The sequence below is a fragment of the Melanotaenia boesemani genome, chromosome 19 (genome assembly GCF_017639745.1).
Source record: "Melanotaenia boesemani isolate fMelBoe1 chromosome 19, fMelBoe1.pri, whole genome shotgun sequence".
In the NCBI taxonomy this organism is placed as follows: domain Eukaryota; kingdom Metazoa; phylum Chordata; class Actinopteri; order Atheriniformes; family Melanotaeniidae; genus Melanotaenia; species Melanotaenia boesemani.
Window position 1 is genome coordinate 2,702,993 of NC_055700.1, and position 20,534 is coordinate 2,723,526.

General features: G+C 42.3%; 1 protein-coding gene across 1 annotated transcript in view; it reads right to left on the minus strand.

The window, feature by feature from the left end:
* The window catches only part of LOC121630394 (scavenger receptor cysteine-rich type 1 protein M160-like), a 185,318-nt gene that overhangs the window by 64,302 nt on the left and 100,482 nt on the right, over window positions 1-20,534 (minus strand). The window contains exon 8 of the mRNA XM_041970678.1: window positions 13,684-13,723. Coding sequence (XP_041826612.1) covers window positions 13,684-13,723 — 40 coding nt within the window. The remainder of the gene's footprint in view (window positions 1-13,683; window positions 13,724-20,534) is intronic.

The window sequence follows — 20,534 nt, forward strand, 5'->3', positions numbered from 1 at the left end:
TCCGACCAGACCTCATGGGCAAAGGCCCGGCTAACCCGTGTCCAGTAGTGATGCGCGGGTCGGAAAAAACCCTGACCTGCGGGTCCAGCTCTTTTCAAAAAATTGGACCACACCACACCAAACCGCCCCGCAACTCCGCTTCTAATTTTTTTAACCCAACCCGACCCGCCCCGCCTCCATTAAAACACATGTTATGATAATGATAAATGCTTTTATTTAGTCTGAGAAAGGTGCATATGGGCTCCTAAATTGGCACTGGAAACTGGCAACACAGAATGTATTTTCATTTGAACGAAGCCATTTGACCCTCCTTCTTCTTTTTAAGGACGTAAACTCCCGAACGAATGTTATTCAACACTTCTTCTTCCATCTTTTGTTGCTCGTCTGCTTGGCGCTTTCTGCACGTAGCCTGCTACGTGCCTACGTGGACATTACGTTATGAAACGTGACCTGTGTTTAAATAACTGATAAATATTTTGTCTTACATATTATAGTAATAAAATACAGACACTGATTAAGTTCTTTATTTTCAGTTTGACAAAAACAAAATTAATATATAGAACTAGATATTTCAGAATAGTAAACCACACCAACCCGCCCCACAGTGAAGCGGAAATTCTTTGACCCGCCCCAACCCGAACCTCGGGTAACCAACGGGACCCGCGGGTTCGGGGGCGGCCCGCGCATCACTAGTGTCCAGGTAAGGGAAATGTAGGTCTACTATTAATGACCTTCATAGAGGTCTTTTTAAACAACCACATCTACACAGTGACAAACAACCACAACAAAAAAAAAGACAGAAAATTACTTAATATTGCAAATTAGGGAAGGAAAATCTATATTCTAATAAACAAAATAAAGAAAAAATGGAAATTGAACAAAGGGGAGAAGAAAATTCTATAAATAAGTAACTCAGTTGTGCTGACTCAGCATATGTGTGTTTCACTAAGTTTCAGGGGCCTCTTTAACAGTGTAAAGGTGCTAAGCCTGTTGCTAAAAGCGCCTGAAGTGTTGCTAATGGGAACTTTTCCTGACGCATCGTCATCGCTGTCATACTTTTGTACAAAAGCCAAGTCCAAGCCATCTTTGTCGTTTTGTCCTTTTATTACTTAAAGTGCTCAATAAATCCATAAGTTGTAGTTCTCACCGACCATTCCCAGTGTACAAGTATTACCTATCCATACAGCCACGTGTTTCATTCTTCTGTCCAACATTAAGGTGTAAGGATTGAGTGGACCATCAATGAATGAATAATGAACGGTCAAAAACTGTGTTCACCTTCCTACCAGCAACACCTGTCACCTGCAGAAAGGTTCCTACTTAAATAAGCAGCGACACAGGCTACACATGCTACCACCTAGTGCCCAAACTAAATATATATACAAGCACTTAAAATGGCTCCTACAAACAGTGTGCACTAGTATGTGAATGCCTTTAGTCTGTGTCTGTTTTATGTCTGGAGAGAGGGAGGATTCATAAGAATGCAAACTTTTAAAGATACTGTATATAACTATGCTACTATAATCAAGGAGAACTTCCTGTAGCTCTCTCTCTCTCTCTCTTTATATATATATATATATTTTATTATTTTTTAAAGCATTAATCACAAATGATGTGCTCTCTCCCCTTCTTATATCATGGAGCCAGGTTAATTAGTGAATGTAAACAAACTTTAAGTGTTTTATTCTGTGCTGTGAAATTGTGGGTATCAATCAACATTACTCAGCATCGCCACCTACAGTTGGGGACTGTAAACAGACAGCATTACGCTGCATAAAATTATCTTTAAAATAAAATACATGCAAGTTTTTCTTTAATATCTTGCCTGTGGAGAGGCCACTGAAAACAAGCCCACAACACACTTTTGGGTTTGAACCCACCAGATGTTAATCACACCAAAGCTATGTGTGCCATCTACACTTACCTGAACAGGTGAGATTCAAAGTGGAGTCATGACGAGCTGGTGTTGCACATTCCCTCAGACGAGATCCAGACTGAACACAGTCAGAGTTGATCCTCCACACAGATCTGTAGGAGGTCTCCTCTCTCTCTCCAACAGAAACAACAGAACCACAGTCCAGATGTTCACAGATAACAGCTGCAGTTTCCAGGGTCCATCTATAACCATCCACTGGTCGCCATTCTACCAGTTTCACCTCCAGTGTACCAGAACAGCGACTGGCTCCTCCCACCAACCTGACAGGATCTGAACAGAGATCAGAGAGTCATCAGTAAAAGAATGAAGTGAGTTTGATGAGAAGAGAAATGAAGCAGATCAAAGCTGCAGCTCCTCTTCTACCTGAGCAGGTGAGTCCAGCAGCTCTGCCAGGTGAGCAGGTGTTTCTATCAGAGTCTGAGCTTCTACAGTCCAGCAGAGCAGACTCATGGCCTCCACACTGGAACTCTTTGGTCCACATGGGAGCCTCCCCTTCTCCATAGAGCGCCCCCTGGAGGACTGAAGGAGGCCCACAGCCGAGCTCCCTGCAGACCACCTCTGCATCCTGCTGGTCAAAGTCAGCTTCACACACTGAGGACCAGGTCTGGTCAGACTTCACCTCCAGTCTGCCTGAACACACACTGGATCCATTCAGCAGCCTGAGAGAGTCTGGACACATCACACACCATCACACACACACAGTTACACTATGATGAGGAGGAACTACTTTTTATAAATGGATCATTTTACACATCAAGAAGAAGAACAGATGATGGAATCATGAACCAAGAAATCTGAATTCTTTCTTAGTTTCAGTTCCTCTGTCAGATGGTGGGGAGGATGCTGGTCAGGCCTGGCAGGCCCAAATGTGTCATGAAGGTCTACTGGTAACATCTGGCAGAGTCTCCTGTCAGAAATACCCTCAACTCAGTTTTACTCTGTCCTCCTCCTGGATGATCAAGCTTCTTACCCTCTCTCTAAGGGAGAAGCCAGCAACCTATCAGAAGGAAACTCATTTCAGCCGCTTGTATTCTTGACCAGTAAATCTAGAGCTTCTCTTTTCAGCTCAGCTCCTTCTTCACCACATCAAACTGATACAGAGTCCAAATCACTGCAAACACTGCACTGATCCACCCGTAGATCTCTTGCTACATCCTTACCTCTAACACGAACAAGATCACGAGATATTTAAATTCTCCACTTGGGGCAGGATCTCATTCCCGACCTAGGGGGTGTGAAAGAAATTTTGCTGCATATGGTAATCACTCATATATACTCATATAATTATCACATGTATATTCAGTTTTCTTTATTCATTTATTATCGTTAATCCATTCACTATTACTTTTTCGCATTGTGTGTTCTCATTTTACAGAATATTGAAGTTACAGATATCAGCTTGTTGTTGTATGTGGGCTTTGTCTGAAAACTGGAAGAACGTGTCGCCACTCAGTCCTCTATTACTCATTTATTATGTTGCTGTTTGACCTTCAGCTGGTCTACAGCTGAAGGTCTCTCCTGACCTCACGTGAGTCGGGAAGCCCACTCTCATTACTTACAAGTAATTCTTTATTCAATATTTCTCCTGTAAATAAACCTCATTTACTTTTACTCATTTAAGACTCTTGGTAATTTTTCTACAACAGTGGACACTCCACACTTTTCCGGCTGAGGACAATGGTCTCAGATTTGGAGGTGATGATTCTAAACCCAGCTGCTTCACACTTGGCTGGGAATCGGTCCAGTAAGAGTTAAAGATCATGGCCTGATATAACCAGCAGAACCAAAACTTCTGCAAAAAGTAAAAACTCAGTCCTGAGACCACCAAACACCTCAACTGATCCTAGAAATTCTATCCAAAAAAGTTATTTACAGATTCAGTGACAAAGGGCAGTCTTGCAGAAGTCCAACCCTCAATGGAAAGAAATCCATCTTACTGCTAACAATGCAGACCAAGCTCAGGGAGCAAGGAAGACTGAACAGCTTATACAAGGGGGTCTGGTACTCTATACCCATGAAGTTGAAGTCAGCAGCCCACCATCCACTGTACTCAGTATTCGTGGTGCACTGATTTCTCCTCCTGAGGCACTGGACAGTAGAGCAGCCATTCACGGCCTCTCCAAACTCCCCCTCCCCTCCAATATCTGAGTTTCTGCCTAAAAAAAGCCACACTCTGCTTAGCCTGCTAATACCCGTTAGCTTTCTCCAGAGTCCCACAGACCAACAAGGCCTGGTATGGACTCGTTCTTCAGCTTGACGACATCCCTCACTGCTGGTGTCCACCAATGATTTTGGGGATTACAGCTACAACAGGCACCAATCACCTTACAGGCACAGCTCCGGTCAGCCACATCAACATTGGAGGCACTGAATGCAGCCCACTCAGACCCAATGTCCCCCACCTGACTCAGGACACGGTTGAAGCTCTGCTGGAGGTAGGAGTTAAAGATCTTTCTGACAGGAAACTCCACCAGACGTTCACAGCAGAACTTCACCATTCGTTTGGCCTCCAAAACTCACAAAGTAGAACAAGGGGGTCCCCAGAAGGAGTGTTCTTCAACACTCCATCAACGAACTCCAGAAAGGGAGGGGACTCTGAACTGCTGTTTACAGCATAGACACAATCAAGGTCAGGACCTGTCCCTCCACGTGTAGCCAAAGGAAGGCTACCCTCTCGTTCACCTAAATGTACTGGCACCAAACTGGGGGGCAAATGTCCTCTGTGGCATAGACGGTTAGAAGAGCTTCGACCTCCTCGTCGGTCCATTTATCGCATGCTGTTTTGCTGTTGTCGTCCATTTCTGCAACCGTGGCTTTTAAATATGACACAAATGCGGAAATCTTGCAAGAGGTGTAGCTACCAAGGTTATTATAGTTAACGAAAAAACGAAAACTAAAATTAAAAAAACATTCTTGTTAACTGACATAAAAATAAAAACGAGAGTTTTTAAAAAAAACGAAAACTGAAACTGTATTGTATGTTTACAAAACGAACTAAAACAAACTAAAATTAAAGCAAAAATGTCCTTCGTTTTCGTTTTTTGTAAATTTATTTAATACATAAGCCCTCGGGGTTATGACATCTATTTACTTCGCTCTGCCCGGATTTACGCCAGGTGTCCTGCGTCGTACGGCCGTCACGTCACATGTCAACAGCGAGTCCGCCTGCACCGCTAGCGTGATGCTACGGTCTACGGAGAAAGTTAGGAGAAAGCGAGGAGAGTCCTATTTGGGATTTCTTTTGTTATGACCATGTCAAAGATAAAGTGTCTTTTAGAAGAAGCAGGTGGTACAATATGTGGTAGGAAAAACCACGAATCTGAAAGTCCATTTGAAAAGCTGCACATGAAGGTTAACCAGGAGAACTTGGACCTGGTAGCCTCTCTGCCCCCCTCCACGGATTGATAAGCTTCAGCCAGGCGAAGCAGCATGGGGAGGGAACATGAGTTACAGACACACTCGTAGTTACACACACACAGAGTCTCGCACACGCACTCACACACACGCAAACAAACCTACACACACAGTCACACACAAAATCTTGGAAAGCTGAATTTGAGAGGCTTAAATTAGTTTTTGTTTACAGTGTTGGACAGTAGGTTATGTATGTTTAGCATAGAAGGAAAGGCAGTTTATTTGTACAGCACATTTCATGTACAGGACATTTCAATGTGCTTTACATAAAACAAAAGCATTAAAGATATTAAGAAATAGTAAAAGGCAGCGGCACATAGCAAGAATCACAATAAAATAATAAATTACATTAAAATGATTAAAAGCAAGATAAGTTAAAATTTACTGTGCAGATTTCATGCATAGAAAAGAAATGTTTTTAACCTGGATTTAAAAATGTCTACATTTGGTGAAAGTTTAATCTCCACTGGCAGTTTGTTCCACTTGTTTGCAGCATAACAGCTAAATGCTGCTTCTCCATGTTTAGTCTGGACTCTGGTCTGGACTCTGGTCTGGACTCTGGTCTGGACTCTGGTCTGGACTCTGGTCTGGACTAGGTGACCAGAGTCTTTGGATCTAAGAGCTCTGCTAGGTTTATATTCTCTGAACATATCACAGATGTATTCTGGGCCTAAACCATTCTGGGATTTGTAAACAATCAGAAGGGTTTTAAAATCTATTCTGTGACTGACTGGAAACCAGTATAAACTGAAAACCAGTATGAACTGGAAACCAGTGTAAAGATTTCAAAACTGGTGTGATGTGTTTAGATCTCTTAGTCCTGGTTAAAACTCTAGCAGCAGCGTTCTGGATGAGCTGCAGATGTTTAATGCTCTTTTTAGGAGGTTTTTAGGAAGTGTTTAGGAAGTAATCCAGCCTACTGGAGATGGATTCATGGATGAGTTTCTCTTGGTCTTTCTGGGAGACTAAACTTTTAATTGTGAAAAGAAAAGAAAAGCACATCAGCATCCAGCTGATACATCAGTATCTTAACCAGCTGTCTGGCTCTGTGTTCTACAGACACGTTTACTTTCAGTGTGTAAAATATTCACTGCTTTCACTTTATCATGTCCAGTAATAACATGTGAGCTTCTGTTAATCAGCTGCAGTGATTTGTACTAAAGTTGCTGCACCTCCAGTTTAATTCTTTATGTGGTTAATTATGAGTAGTTTCATCTGAATGAATTAAAGCTCTGGTCTAGAGGTTGTTGGGTTGTTGAGGTTGTTCATGATGAGTTAGATTGAGCTGCTTTAGACTCCTGGCTGCAAGGACTGTGAATTGTCTCTTGAATGGATTCATGTTATGTTGATGTGTGTCTTTAGTATGTTTGTTATGTTGATTTTTACCCAGCACACTATCTCAGAAGCAGCATGGCACACATTTTTTTTACTTAAGGCTGCTATCTTATGGGCTGTTGTCTTTGATTTGTTGTTGGCTGTTCATGTTTTCTCCTGATACAGTATTTAAAAAGTGTATCTTAAGTTTCTATTATACAGTGCTTATTCTGATTATTTTGAATTTTGCACCTGGCAAATACTCTAATTTAGAAAAAACAAACAAAAACTGAAACTAACGCTAAAACTAATAAAAACTAAACTAAAACTAAGCATTTTTAAAAAACGAAAACTAATAAAAACTAGAAAATACGTTCTTAAAAACTAATTAAAACTAACTGAATTTGATTAAATAAAAAGTCAAAACGAAATAAAAACTCAAAACTAATAAAAAATCCAAAAACTATTATAACCTTGGTAGCTACCAGTCAGCAAAAACCTACCTCATGAGGGTTTCTATGGAACCTCGAAAAGACCCTACCTCGGAGTAGGAGCTAAAATGGTTATAGGAACTGAGGGCCTTTACCCCTAGTTCTTATATGTCCAAATGCACCAAAAATTGGCCTGGTTCCTGAAAAAAAGGTCGTAGGAACTTCAAAAGGTTCCTACAATCAGAAAGGGGCTATGGAGATGGGGATGGCAAGTGTACCATTTGTCCAAAGTGTTGATGAGTTTCCTTAAATCCAGATTGTTCACTGTGTTAACTGAGCACTGGTCTTTGGAGAGTAAAAGTTATGTTTGTTCATGATATTTGTTATCTCTTGGTGTCTCTGGGAGCTGGTGGATTATTTGGTCGTGACTTACAAAAATTGAACGTTTTCTGTTTTCTTGCGTGGCGTCCACAAGCCTCTGTATACACGTCTACGTGAACAAGCGCAAATGTCACCTGTGGCTTGGCTGGGGGAGGGCAGCTATTTTCGCTCTCATCGAGCAAGTTCCATAAAAAATGATGGAGAAGGAGCCACGTCGCCTCCCGTGTGTCCAGCCCATAACTTGAGAGGTGTTTGCAACTCGCGCTGAAAGCAGCCGGGGCTGTTGGGAGGAGTCCGCAGCAAGAGCGCTGCAATGCCATTGGAGCATCAATTTACAGCTGAAAACAACACAAGAGTAAACTGAGAAGAAGCAAATAATCGGATCAATTTCATTTTTATTATCGTTGAAACCCAGATCGTAATTGAGATTAATCGTCCAGCCATACTGCTCAGACTCCTTCTCCACTAGTGAGGTGACTTCCTGACGCGTTCGTCATCCCTTTCATACTTGTGTACAAAAGCCAAGTCCAAGCCATCTTTGTCGTTTTGTTCTTTTATTACTTAAAGTGCTCAATAAATCCATAAGTTGTAGTTCTCACCGACCATTCCCATATGTTACAAGTATTACCTATCCATACAGCCACGTGTTTCATTCTTCTGTCCAACATTAAGGTGTAAGGATGAGGGGACCATCAATGAATGAATACTGAACGGTCATAAACTGTGTTCACCTTCCTACCAGCAACACCTGTCACCTGCAGAAAGGTCTCCTACTTAAATAAGCAGCGACATAGGCTACACATGCTACCACCTAGTGCCCAAACTAAATATCTATACAAGCACTTAAAATGGCTCCTACAAACAGGTGTGAACTAGTATGTGAATGCCTTTAGTCTGTGTCTGTTTATGTCTGGAGAGAGGGAGGATTCATAAGAATGCAAACTTTTAAGATACTGTATATAATATATAATATATATATATAAATTTTATTATTTTTTAAAGCATTAATCACCAAATGTTGGTGCTCTCTCCCCTTCTTATATCATGCAGGTTAATTAGAAAATGGAAACAAACTTTAAGTGTTTTATTCTGTGCTGTGAATTGTGGGTATCAAATAACATTACTCAGCATCGCCACCTACAAGTTGGGGACTGTAACAGACAGCATGACACTGCATAAAATTATCTTTAAAAATAAATACATGCAAGTTTTTCTTTAATATCTTGCATGTGGAGAGGCCACTGAAAACAAGCCCACAACACACTTTTGGTTAGAACCCACCAGTTTACAATCACACCAAAGCTATTGTGTGCCATCTACACTTACCTGAACAGGCGAGATTCAAGTGGAGCCAAATAATATGGTGATGCACATTCTCTCAGAGGAGATCCAGACTGAATACAGTCAGTGTGGATCAACCATGCAGATCTGTCTGAGGTCTCCTTTATCTCTCCCACAGAAACAACAGAACCACAGTCCAGATGTTCACAGATAACAGCTGCAGTTTTCCAGGTCCATCCATCACCATCCACTGGTCTCCATTCTCCAGGTTCACCTCCAGTGTAACCAGAACAGCAACTGGCTCCTCCCACCAAACCTGACATCATCAGGATCTGAACAGAGATCAGAGAGTCATTCAGTAAAAGAACAAAGTGAGTTTGATGAGAAGAGAAATGAAGCAGATTAAAGCTGCAGCTCCTCTTCTACCTGAGCAGGTGAGTCCAGCAGCTCTGCCAGGTGAGCAGGTGTTTCTATCAGAGTCTGAGCTTCTACAGTCCAGCAGAGCAGACTCATGGCCTCCACACTGGAACTCTTTGGTCCACACGGGAGCCTCCCCTTCTCCATAGAGCGCCCCCTGGAGGACTGAAGGAGGCCCACAGCCGAGCTCCCTGCAGACCACCTCTGCATCCTGCTGGTCAAAGTCAGCTTCACACACTGAGAACCAGGTCTGGTCAGACTTCACCTCCAGTCTGCCTGAACACACACTGGATCCATCCAGCAGCCTGACAGAGTCTGGACACATCACACACCATCACACACACACAGTTACACTATGATGAGGAGGAACTACTTTATAAATGGATCATTTTACACATCAAGAAGAAGAAACAGATGATGGAATCATGAACCAAGAAATCTGAATTCTTTCTTAGTTTCAGTTCCTCTGTCAGATGGTGGGGAGGATGCTGGTCAGGCCTGGCAGGTCCAAATGTGTCATGAAGGTCTACTGGGAACATCTGGTCAAGTCTCCTGTCAGAAATACCCTCAACTCAGCTTCACTCTGTCCCTCCTCCTGGATGATCAAGCTTCTTACCCTCTCTACCAAGGGAGAAGCCAGCAACCTTCAGAAGGAAACTCATTTCAGCCGCTTGTATTCTTGACCAGTAAATCTAGAGCTTCTCTTTTCAGCTCAGCTCCTCTTCACCACATCAACTGATGCAGAGTCCAAATCACTGCAAACACTGCACTGATCCACCCGTAGATCTCTTACTACATCCTTCCCTCACTCACGAACAAGATCACGAGATACTTAAATTCTCCACTTGGGGCAGGATCTCATTCCGACCTAGGGAAAACACTCCACGCTTCTTTTCCGGCTGAGGACAATGGTCTCAAATTTGGAGGTGATGATTCTAAACCCGCTGCTTCACACTTGGCTGGAAATCGTTCCAGTAAGAGTTGAAGATCATGGTCTGATATAACCAACAGAACCAAAACTTCTGCAAAAAATAAAAACTCAATCCTGAGACCACCAAACCGATCTCCTCAACACCTCGACTGATCTAGAAATTCTATCCATAAAAGTTATTTACAGAATAAGTGATAAAGGGCAGTCTTGCAGAAGTCCACCCTCAATGGAAAGAAATCCATCTTACTGCTAACAATGCAGACCGAGCTCAAGGAGCAAGGAAGACTGAACAGCTTATACAAGGGGGTCTGGTACTCTATACTCATGACGTTGAAGTCAGCAGCCCACCATCCACTGTACACAGTATTCGTGGTGCACTGATTTCTCCTCCTGAGGCACTGCGACAGTAGAGCAGCCATTCACGGCCTCTCCAAACTCCCCCTCCCCTCCAATATCTGAGTTTTTGCCTAAAAAAAGCCACACTCTGCTTAGCCTGCTAATACCCGTTAGCTTTCTCCAGAGTCCCCACAGACAAAAAGGCCTGGTATGGACTCGTTTCTTCTGCTTGACGACATTCCCTCACTGCTGGTGTCCACCAATGATTTTGGGGATTACAGCTACAACAGGCACCAAATCACCTTACAGGCACAGCTCCGGTCAGCCACATCAACATTGGAGGCACTGAATGCAGCCCACTCAGACCCAATGTCCCCCACTGGCTCAGGACACGGTTGAAGCTCTGCTGGAGGTGGGAGGTAAAAGATCTTTCTGACAGGAAACTCCACCAGACGTTCCCAGCAGCAACTTCACCATTCGTTTGGCCTCCAAAACTCACAAAGTAGAACAAGGGGGTCCCCAGAAGGAGTGTTCTTCAACACACCATCAACGAACTCCAGAAAGGGAGGGACTCTGAACTGCTGTTACAGCATAGGACACAATCAAGGTCAGGACCTGTCCTCCACCTGACGCCAAAGGAAGGCTACCCCTTTGTCACCTAAATGTACTGGCACCAAACTGGGGGGCAGTAAGTATCCCCCACACCTGCTTGAGCCTCTCATCAGAGCAACTCTAGAGTGAACCAGAGTCCAAACTTCATACAGGTGTAGAGAGAAAGAGAGAGAGAGAGAGAGGCAGTCAGTGTGTCTGTGGTAATCCAGACTAGTATCTTTCCATCCAGGTTCCACGTAGCTCTTGTTTGTCTCAGACCAGCAGCTATGTTCTGCCCGGTGTGATCTGGAAAAAATTAGTCTGGAGAAAAAAGGACAATGCACATTCCTTCAGAGGAGATCCAGACTGAACACAGCCTGGTTCGTGAGGTCTCTCTGCCCTTCTGTATATCATGCAGCCAGGTTAATTATTAAATGGAAAACAAACTTTAAGTGTCTTATCTTCTGTGCCGTGAAATTGTGGGTATCAATCGACATTACTCAGCATCGCCACCTACAGTTTGGGGACTGTAAACAGCAGCATTACGCTGCATAAAAATTATCCTTAAAAAAAATTCATGCAAGTTTTTTCCTTAATATTCTTGCCTGTGGAGAGGCCACTGAAAACAAGCCCGAACACACTTTTGGGTTAGAACCCACCAGTTGACAATCACACCAAAAGCTATGTGTGCCATCTACACTTACCTGAACAGGCGAGATACAAAGTGGAGCCACGATGATCTGGTGTTGCACATTCCCTCAGAGGAGATCCAGACCGAATACAGTCAGAGTAGATCCACCACACAGATCTGTCTGAGGTCTTCTCTCTCTTCCACAGAACAGGCAGAACCACAGTCCAGATGTTCACAGATAACAGCTGCAGTTTCAGGGTCCATCTATAACCATCCCATGGTCTCCATTCTCCCAGTTTCACCTCCAGTGTACCAGAACAGCGACTGGCTCCTCCCACCAACCTGACAGGATCTGAACAGAGATCAGAGAGTCATCAGTAAAAGAACAAAGTGAGTTTGATGAGAAGAGAAATGAAGCAGATCAAAGCTGCAGCTCCTCTTCTACCTGAGCAGGTGAGTCCAGCAGCTCCTGCCCAGGTGAGCAGGTGTTTCTATCAGAGTCTGAGCTTCTACAGTCCAGCAGAGCAGACTCATGGACCTCCACACTGGAACTCTTTGGTCCACATGGGAGCCTCCCCTTCTCCATAGAGCGCCCCCTGGAGGACTGAAGAAGGCCCACAGCCGAGCTCCCTGCAGACCACCTCTGCATCCTGCTGGTCAAAGTCAGCTTCACACCTGAGGACCAGGTCTGGTCAGACTTCACCTCCAGTCTGCCTGAAACACACAACTGGATCCATTCAGCAGCCTGACAGAATCTGGACACATCACCACACCATCACACCACAACAGTTACACCATGATGAGGAGGAACTACTTTTATAAATGGATCATTTTACACATCAAGAAGAAGAACAGATGATGGAATCATGAACCAAGAAATCTGAATTCTTTCTTAGTTTCAGTTCCTCTGTCAGATGGTGGGGAGGATGCTGGTCAGGCCTGGCAGGCCCAAATGTGTCATGAAGGTCTATTGGGAACATCTGGTGAAGTCTCCTGTCAGAAAGACCTTCAACTCAGTTTTACTCTGTCCTCCTCCTGGATGATCAAGCATCTGGAGACCATAGGTGAGGGTAGGAACGTAGATCAGCTGGTAAATCCAGAGCTTCTCTCTTCAGCTCAGCTCCTTCTTCACCAGGACAAACCGATGCAGAGTCCACATCACTGCAGACGCTGCACCGATCCACCTGTAGATCTCCTGCTCCGTCCTTCCTTCACTCCTGAACAGGATCCTGAGATACTTGAACTCCATCTCGGAGGATTGTTGAATGTTTGCTTTAATGAAGGATCACATCAGTAAACATTTGTAAACCTTTATTCCTGCTGTTGCTGCCTCGTCCTGGGTCCAGCTTCTTATATAAGTAGTTAGAACAGATCATCAGAAGTACGTGATAAATAATATTCATATTTATAATATCGGCCTTTCTTTTTTACAAACGATGAGCATTTGTTTCTCAACTCAAGGTGAAGCAGATACTGATGGATCTTCACCTGCTTCAGCAGTGACAAGCCATTTATTTCTATTTATAATGAGACAGAAACTCAGAAGATGTCCCCTAATTCCACCTTTACTACCCCCCACACCGATACCTGAACTCCTCCATTAGTTCTGTCTGAGGACCGAGGCTCCCTCAGAGAGAATGAAGGTGACTCCAGAGGTTTCATCACTAAATAAACCTCTTTTGTTCAGACAATAACTTTTGTTTTTATATTTACCTGCAGTCCTTTTCAGATTGAAACTTTCCATCCTCTGATTATGTCAGAGATGATCAGTGATAGGCTTACCTGAGCAGGTGAGATGCATTCTGGAGGAAGAGCGACCTGACTGTAAACATTCTCTCAGAACAGAACCAGGATGAAGACAGTTGGCTTGGATCACCCACACAGATGTCTTTGAGTACAGATGTCTCTCTGCAGCAGAAACAACAGAACCACAGTCCAGATGTTGACAGAAGAAAGCTGCTGCCTTCAGGGTCCAGTACAGGATTTCCACAGGTCTCCACTGGTCTCCCAGGTCTTTCACCTCCAGTCTACCTGTACAGCGACTGGCTCCTCCCACCAACCTGACAGACACTGAACAGAAACCAGTCATCAGTTATTCATAGAAACTAAAAGTCAGACATGACTGCTGATTCTGGATGTTTTCATTTCTCTTGATTTCTCTCTTACCTGTTGAATCAAGTCTTCCTTCAGCCTGGAATCCTGAGGAGAAAACAAGCTTCAGGAAGATGAGAATTTCTAGAAGCTGTGACTTGTAGTTTAGTTTAGAAAGAAACAGATGAGCTGAAAGAGGAACGCTGGCAGAAAGGACTGATAGTGATGATCAGTTTCATGTCTAACACGACCGCTGCACATCCTTTAAATCATGTAGATTTAAACTCAAGAAGAGCATTTAGTTCTGAGACGCTCCATCATAGAAACGTAGGAAGTAATTAAAGTCAGCAACAACCACGGCTAATCCAGTATCCATCTTCATCCTGCCAGAGGAAGACTCCTGCTGGATCTCTTTCTTTCTCTCTCTTCCTCTTGCTTTTCTTTGCTGAATCAACTACGAAGCGTTTTCAGATCGGTCGGTGTGTTTATATCCGTTTTCTAGCGTGTGACGTGGTGCATGACGCTGCAAACAAAATGGCTGAGTCATGCTGCCCAGCATGACAAAGATTAATGTACTCAAGTCGACAATATCTGTTATCAGGTACTCTTCATGTACTCTACTATAGTAAAGTGAAGCCCACCCAGGAGGATGGTAGAAGAGAAAGACTGAGTCAGGAGAAGCTACACCAAGAGGTAATACATCACAAGTCTGTACCAGCCAATAAGAAATCAGGATTATTTGTTGTCCCGGCAACAGTCTGGATCTGAACCCAGTTTGAAGAATATAAGGCGGCATTGTTAGTGTGTGTACGTGCATGTTTCTGTGCATGTGAATGTTTTTTATGTGTTTTTATTTGCAGGGAGGAGTTTAGTAAAACTTTACTATAAGATGCTGGACTGTCTGTTTCTGACTGACTGACTGACTGAATTATGTCAGCAATAACCCTCCTTCCACCAGAGTTTCAGTCAGTCTTTCAAGTCGCTGATTGAGTAAAAAAAAATCCCCAAACCAGCCAGTTGATGCGACTTTTCAGTGTAGTTTCTCACTTTGAGAAAAAGATCTTAAAACCAGATAATCATTTTTCATTTGAAGATTTTTAATAACTAGAGCCTGGGGCGCCGAAAAGTGGGGGTAAAGGGGAAGGATTCATGGGGCCCATGAGTGACAGGGGGCCCAGAAGGGCCCTCGATGCAATTGTAATAATGACAAAATTATCTGATACTTAATGATAAACTTACAATCATGCAAACAATTTAGTCACAATGCAACGGTTGTCACTAATTTTTTTTTGTTTTGGAAACATTTCTGAACACTCACCCCCCTCTATATTTTCCCTTAAATGGTTCAGTCCACCTGCTCCCTTCAGCTGCGAAGCAGCGACAACAGACAGCGAGTGGATGCTTAAACGGCAGCATGCCTCAAAAGTCAGGAAGCTTAAACGATAAGAAAAAATGCTGAGGCTGGACAGAGAAACAGAGGGGTGGACAGTACGTCCCCAGTTGTTTCAGAGGTGAGGTGGTCAGTTAGTTTGTCTGATGGAAGTTGTTCGCACATCAGCTTGTTGTCTCTTCTAAACTTTGTTCATATAAGCTAGCTCACTGTGCTCCATATTAGCTCATATTTCTGAAGAAAACTAGATTTTATTTAATTTCACTGTTGTTTTAATCAAATAAGCAAGGCAGGCAAACAATTAGCAAGCTGCTCTGCTAAAACATCATGCATGTCCGAACAGACACGAGAGCAGCCGAAGCAGATGCTCCCCTCCCTTCCCCACCCCACCCGAACATGTCCAGGTGGCCCCTGAGGAACGAGGTAAGCAGCTGAATTAATTGATTATTGTGGAGAAAAAACCTTATATAATAGAAAAAAAGTTCTGAATTATTAATTTTAAATAAAAATAGTTTGCATTTATTTTCTCAGCTATCAATGTAATGTTAGGTTAGAGTCAGTAGTTCGGGACTCATCCTCCTGCTTTGCAGTAGGAACATTTCTAGTGCAGCAGGCTGGGTGACTGCTTTCAATCCATTCAGAGAAATATTTACATTTTCTAGATATCAGAAGATTAACTAGCAACAACCATATAGCATCATATATGTTTCCCCCACTAATCTAATGCTTCACCTGTGAGTCTACAGATTGTGGAGATAAATTAGACTTCATGTGTTGCTACATGACGGCGACAATGACGTGGAGGATTGGTAGTCAAATCATTTACCTTCACATTGTTGGTGAAATCACTGAAAGCACCTTTAAGTAAAACAAATTAGTGGGAGACCACCAGAAATAATGATTGTGATGCTATTACACATGACATTACATGATTGGAGATACTATATGATAGAACAGCTGATAGAATAGAAAGCTGGACTTTAGGACTTGATAAGTGGTTTTTCAGGGAGAAAACTCCATGTTAGGCTCTTGGTGAAAAAGGCTGAGCAATGACATTGCAAGAGCTTGACTCAGCAATGGTGCACCTTTACCTCTCCTTGATATCTTATTACCACAAAGTTCTACCTTTTAAAATGAGATTATTTATTTTCAAAGACGGCTCCCAGCCGTTGTTTGGCTGTAAATCTCCACAGTGGTTTGCTTGTGACTGTATTCAGTTCATATAAAACAATAGAGTTGTTCTTACTCTCAAATGTAAGTTGTTTTGGATAAAAGCGTCTGCTAAATGACTGTAGAATAGAATAGAACAAGAAACCATGTGAGGTCCTGCTATTTTTTGTTTATGAGCCAACCTAATTTATATACCATTTGTATCTGATTTAATGATGATAATGTCGCCAATACAATAAATCATAAAAAAAATGAGTGGTCATTTTGTTTTGATGGTGTCTCAGCTGAGATTTGATTGTTTCTCCACAGATGATAAATGCATTTCATTTTCATAGAAGAGGTTATTTTGTATTTTAGTTTTGTATTTGTAATTTGTTTTGTAATTATCATGAGATAACTAAGTATTTAAAAAAAGATAGATGGGTTTTTAGATATAAAGTATCCATCTTGCAGCAAATAATTAAATCTAAATTAACTTCATTGTATTTTTAGTGCTTCCCCTACCAACTAGCCTGTCGTGTTTTTCTTTTAATTTCTTTTAATTTAATTTCTTTTAATGCTATTTTGATGGTCAAAATAGCATTAAAATTGCCAATTGGATGTATTACACTATTAAAATCTTCAGGGGGGGGGCCCACTGAGTTTCTTTTCATGGGGCCCAAAATCTCTAGCAGCGCCCCTGACTAGAGCTGTCAAACAATTAGAATTTTTAATCAGCTTTCAAATTAATTAATCACGATTAATCACCATTTGCAACTATGCCTGAAATTTGCCTGTTTTTACTGAATTGTATCAACAGAAAGAACCAATGCTTACAAATATTTACTATTAACTGACCTTCTCTTGGGTAAACATCAGATGTCCAATGGTCAGTAAATGCAGCATGTAATGTACTTCTACATGCCGTTCTAAAACATCTCTACCATGTTCTAGATCATAATTCTGAATTAAAACTTTTTTTTATATATTTTTATGAAAATAAACCAGCAGATGTGACGACTGAAGTTAAACAACCAACATTGATAAAGAAACTCTGATAAAACTGATGATCTGGATAAAAATGCTTTTTCCTTTTATCTTTGAAGTGTAGAGTGTTGTGCAGCAGTGATAAAAGTCCTACAGCAGCATCACCCAAAGTAAAACACCTGCTAATAAATGATGTCATTGGGAAGTTTTTCTTCACTTGTTTTACATTAGATGATCACTTTAGCTGTAATAATCAGCTCAATGTTTCATAAAATCTAGACCTAAAAAAAAGGTTTAATTTGTGCCCCCTGGTCAGTGCTCCTGCCTGGGCCCCTGTCTGAAGTTTTCTAGACCCGCCCCTGCATAGCTCAAATCCTTTGCACAGCTACTTTCTGTCAGCTACATTGTTAGAGAAGGTCCTGGCAACAACAACACTTTGAGCTTTGATAGCTGGCTCTATCGATGGACTTGAGAATAAACAGCATTAATGGAGCAACATGGACGTCGCCTCCGTGGAGAATGTGGGTGGATTAACACACACTCTTTTCCCGGTGACAGGGGTCCACACACACACTTTTCCCACATTCTTTTTTAAACTTATCCTGCGATGTCTGCTCTAGAGGATCTAGAGGAAAAAGCTGTTTTTATCCAGATCATCAGTTTTATCAGTTTCTTCATCAGTGTCGGTTGTTTAACTTCAGTCGCCACATCTGCTGGTTTATTTTTATAATTAATAAAAAGGAAAATAGAATTATGATCTAGAACATGGTAGAGATGGTTTAGAACAGCATGTAGAAGTACATTACATGCTGCATTTACTGAACATTGGATGTTTACCCAAGAGAAGGTCATTAACAGTAAATATTTGTAAGCATTGGTTCTTTCTGTTGATATAATTCAGTAAAACAGGCAAATTTCAGGCATAGTCGCAAATGGTGATTAATCATGATTAATTCATTTAAAAGCTGTGATTAATCTGATTAAAAAAATGATTTTAATAGTTTGACAGCCCTAATTTTAACGCAACTAATTACATAAATTAGTTATTGCTGTTAACGCGTTATTTTTGACAGCCCTATCAATAACCTTTTTATAAAAACTGCTTCGGTTTTGATGTTTTTTCTTAATAAAGGATTTGAAATGACTGTTTCACATTTTGTTTTAAGATATTTCATACGTGTCTAAAGTCCAGATATTTTCTCTTGTTTCAGGAAATGTGTGTGGATAGTTGGTGCTGGGAGGTCCTGAAACTAGTTTTACAGATAAAATTGGGTGTGAAAGATTCTGTATGATCTCAAACAAGTCTTATAATTTAACTTAATATTAATGTAAAACAGAAAATTTAAAGATTCAGTTACTAAGTAAGAAATAAAAGACATGAATAATAATCGAACACATTCTGCTCTGGCTGAGTTTCTAACTCTCCAAACAACTTCTTGGCTGAATATAAGACGGTAAGACCGTTGCTGTGTGACATTACACAACACTGAAGCTCATCTGCTAACGACATTATCAGTGTTTGCTATCGTCACACTTCAGACTCCTGAAAGACTCGGGACAGCTGGTCTCGGTCCTTCACTCCAACCAGAGATGATGCTCCAGAAAGCCTCATTTCTAAGTCAGAATTCCTTCCATCCGTCAGACTCTCTGCTGGCTCCTCCTCATCCAGCGAGCTGTGATTGGTCCATCGTGTTGCTCTGTTTTCATGTTGTTCTGTAAACAGCTGATCTTTAAAGCCGAGTCCTACCTGAGCTCCACAGCAGCATCAGCACCAACAGGTGATCCATGTCCAGGTGGACGTGTCCTCGTCTGTCTCGTCTGGCTCTGATCATCACACCAGCTGTCCTCAGAGTAAATCTGGAAGGGGCGGAGCTTCACCCACACATCTCTGACTCTGTCACATGATCAGCCATCCCACAGTTTCACCAGTGGATCAGACACTTTTCATACTGGTGTCCAGTCTGACACCAGTTCAGTCTTTGGACTGAATCAGATTTAGTTTTTCTCTGAAATCAGAGATATTTAGATATTTCTTCCAGTGTTTGGTCATCAGTAAGAATCCTGCTGTTCCATAAATCTTCTGTTTCCCTCTGCAGACGTCCTGGGCTTGATAACAACACATTTCTGCTTTAATTGATCAGTGATCAGAATGTTTCTGACTGGATTCAGAGTCTAGAAACATGGAGGTTGATGTGGGAGATGAAGCTCACCTGCAGAGCTGAACCACCATCTGTCCTCCTGAAGCCTTCATGGAGAGCTCAGAGCAGCTGGATGGAGCTTCTTCTTTCCTCTGTCCTCATCAGAGAGGACAGGAAGAGGACGGTGGACCAGAGGAAGAAGCCGATCCTCTGATCAATCAAACTTCAGGCTGTTTTCATTGTCAGGACGACCCAAACCCTGAAACATGGAGGTGGTTCTGTGAGGGTTTGTGTGGTTTTCTATCTATGTGCTTTCTATCTTTGTTTCTTTGTCTCCTTTCTCTTCTGTTTACTCTCCTCCTTCCTTTCTTCCACCTGTCAGGTTCAGCATTCATACAGAATGCAGCAATAAACAAATAAATAAGCAAAAATAGTCCTAAAGTATGAAGAAGCTTCTATCTATGAAACTCCTCTTAGAAAGTAAACATGTTTGGTCCAACACGGCATCCAGACCATGATTCTGTCCTGATGTTGGACAGGACGGGGTTAAAAAAGGTGTCACGAGTTCCAGCTGCAGCTGATGTTATCTGTTTCAGCAGAAATGATAAGAGGATGCTGCTGCAGCTTTAAACTAACAGGAAAAGCTCAGCCCGTCCCGGTCGTCATGGCAACACGACCACAGCCTCGTCCTCTAATCTGACAGCAGATTCTTATCAAGTTTGACTTTCTGAGAAATGTAGATCTAAGAAGTCCGCTACGGAGAGCAAACCGGATCCTCTCTGGTCAGAGTGAAAAATGTCTGGATGATGGTCAAACGGGGAGCGTCAGGAACCAGAACCAGGTCAGAAACCGGATCTGGAGGTCAGATCAGACGTGTGGAAACATGTCAGTGGGAGTTATGGTGCAGATGATGCAGATGTTTCATGTGTCCATGTGTCTCTGTGTGGACTCTGTTCTGACTGAGGAAACCCACCTCCCTCTGGGACCCTGTCAGTCTGAGTCCAGTATGAACCAGGTCTGGGTTCCTGGTCCTGCTTCTTGACCCTCAGACTGGCTTCTGGCCTGTTTTATTGTCTCACTAACAGTCTTGAAAGCTGAAATCTCAGTTCTGGATTG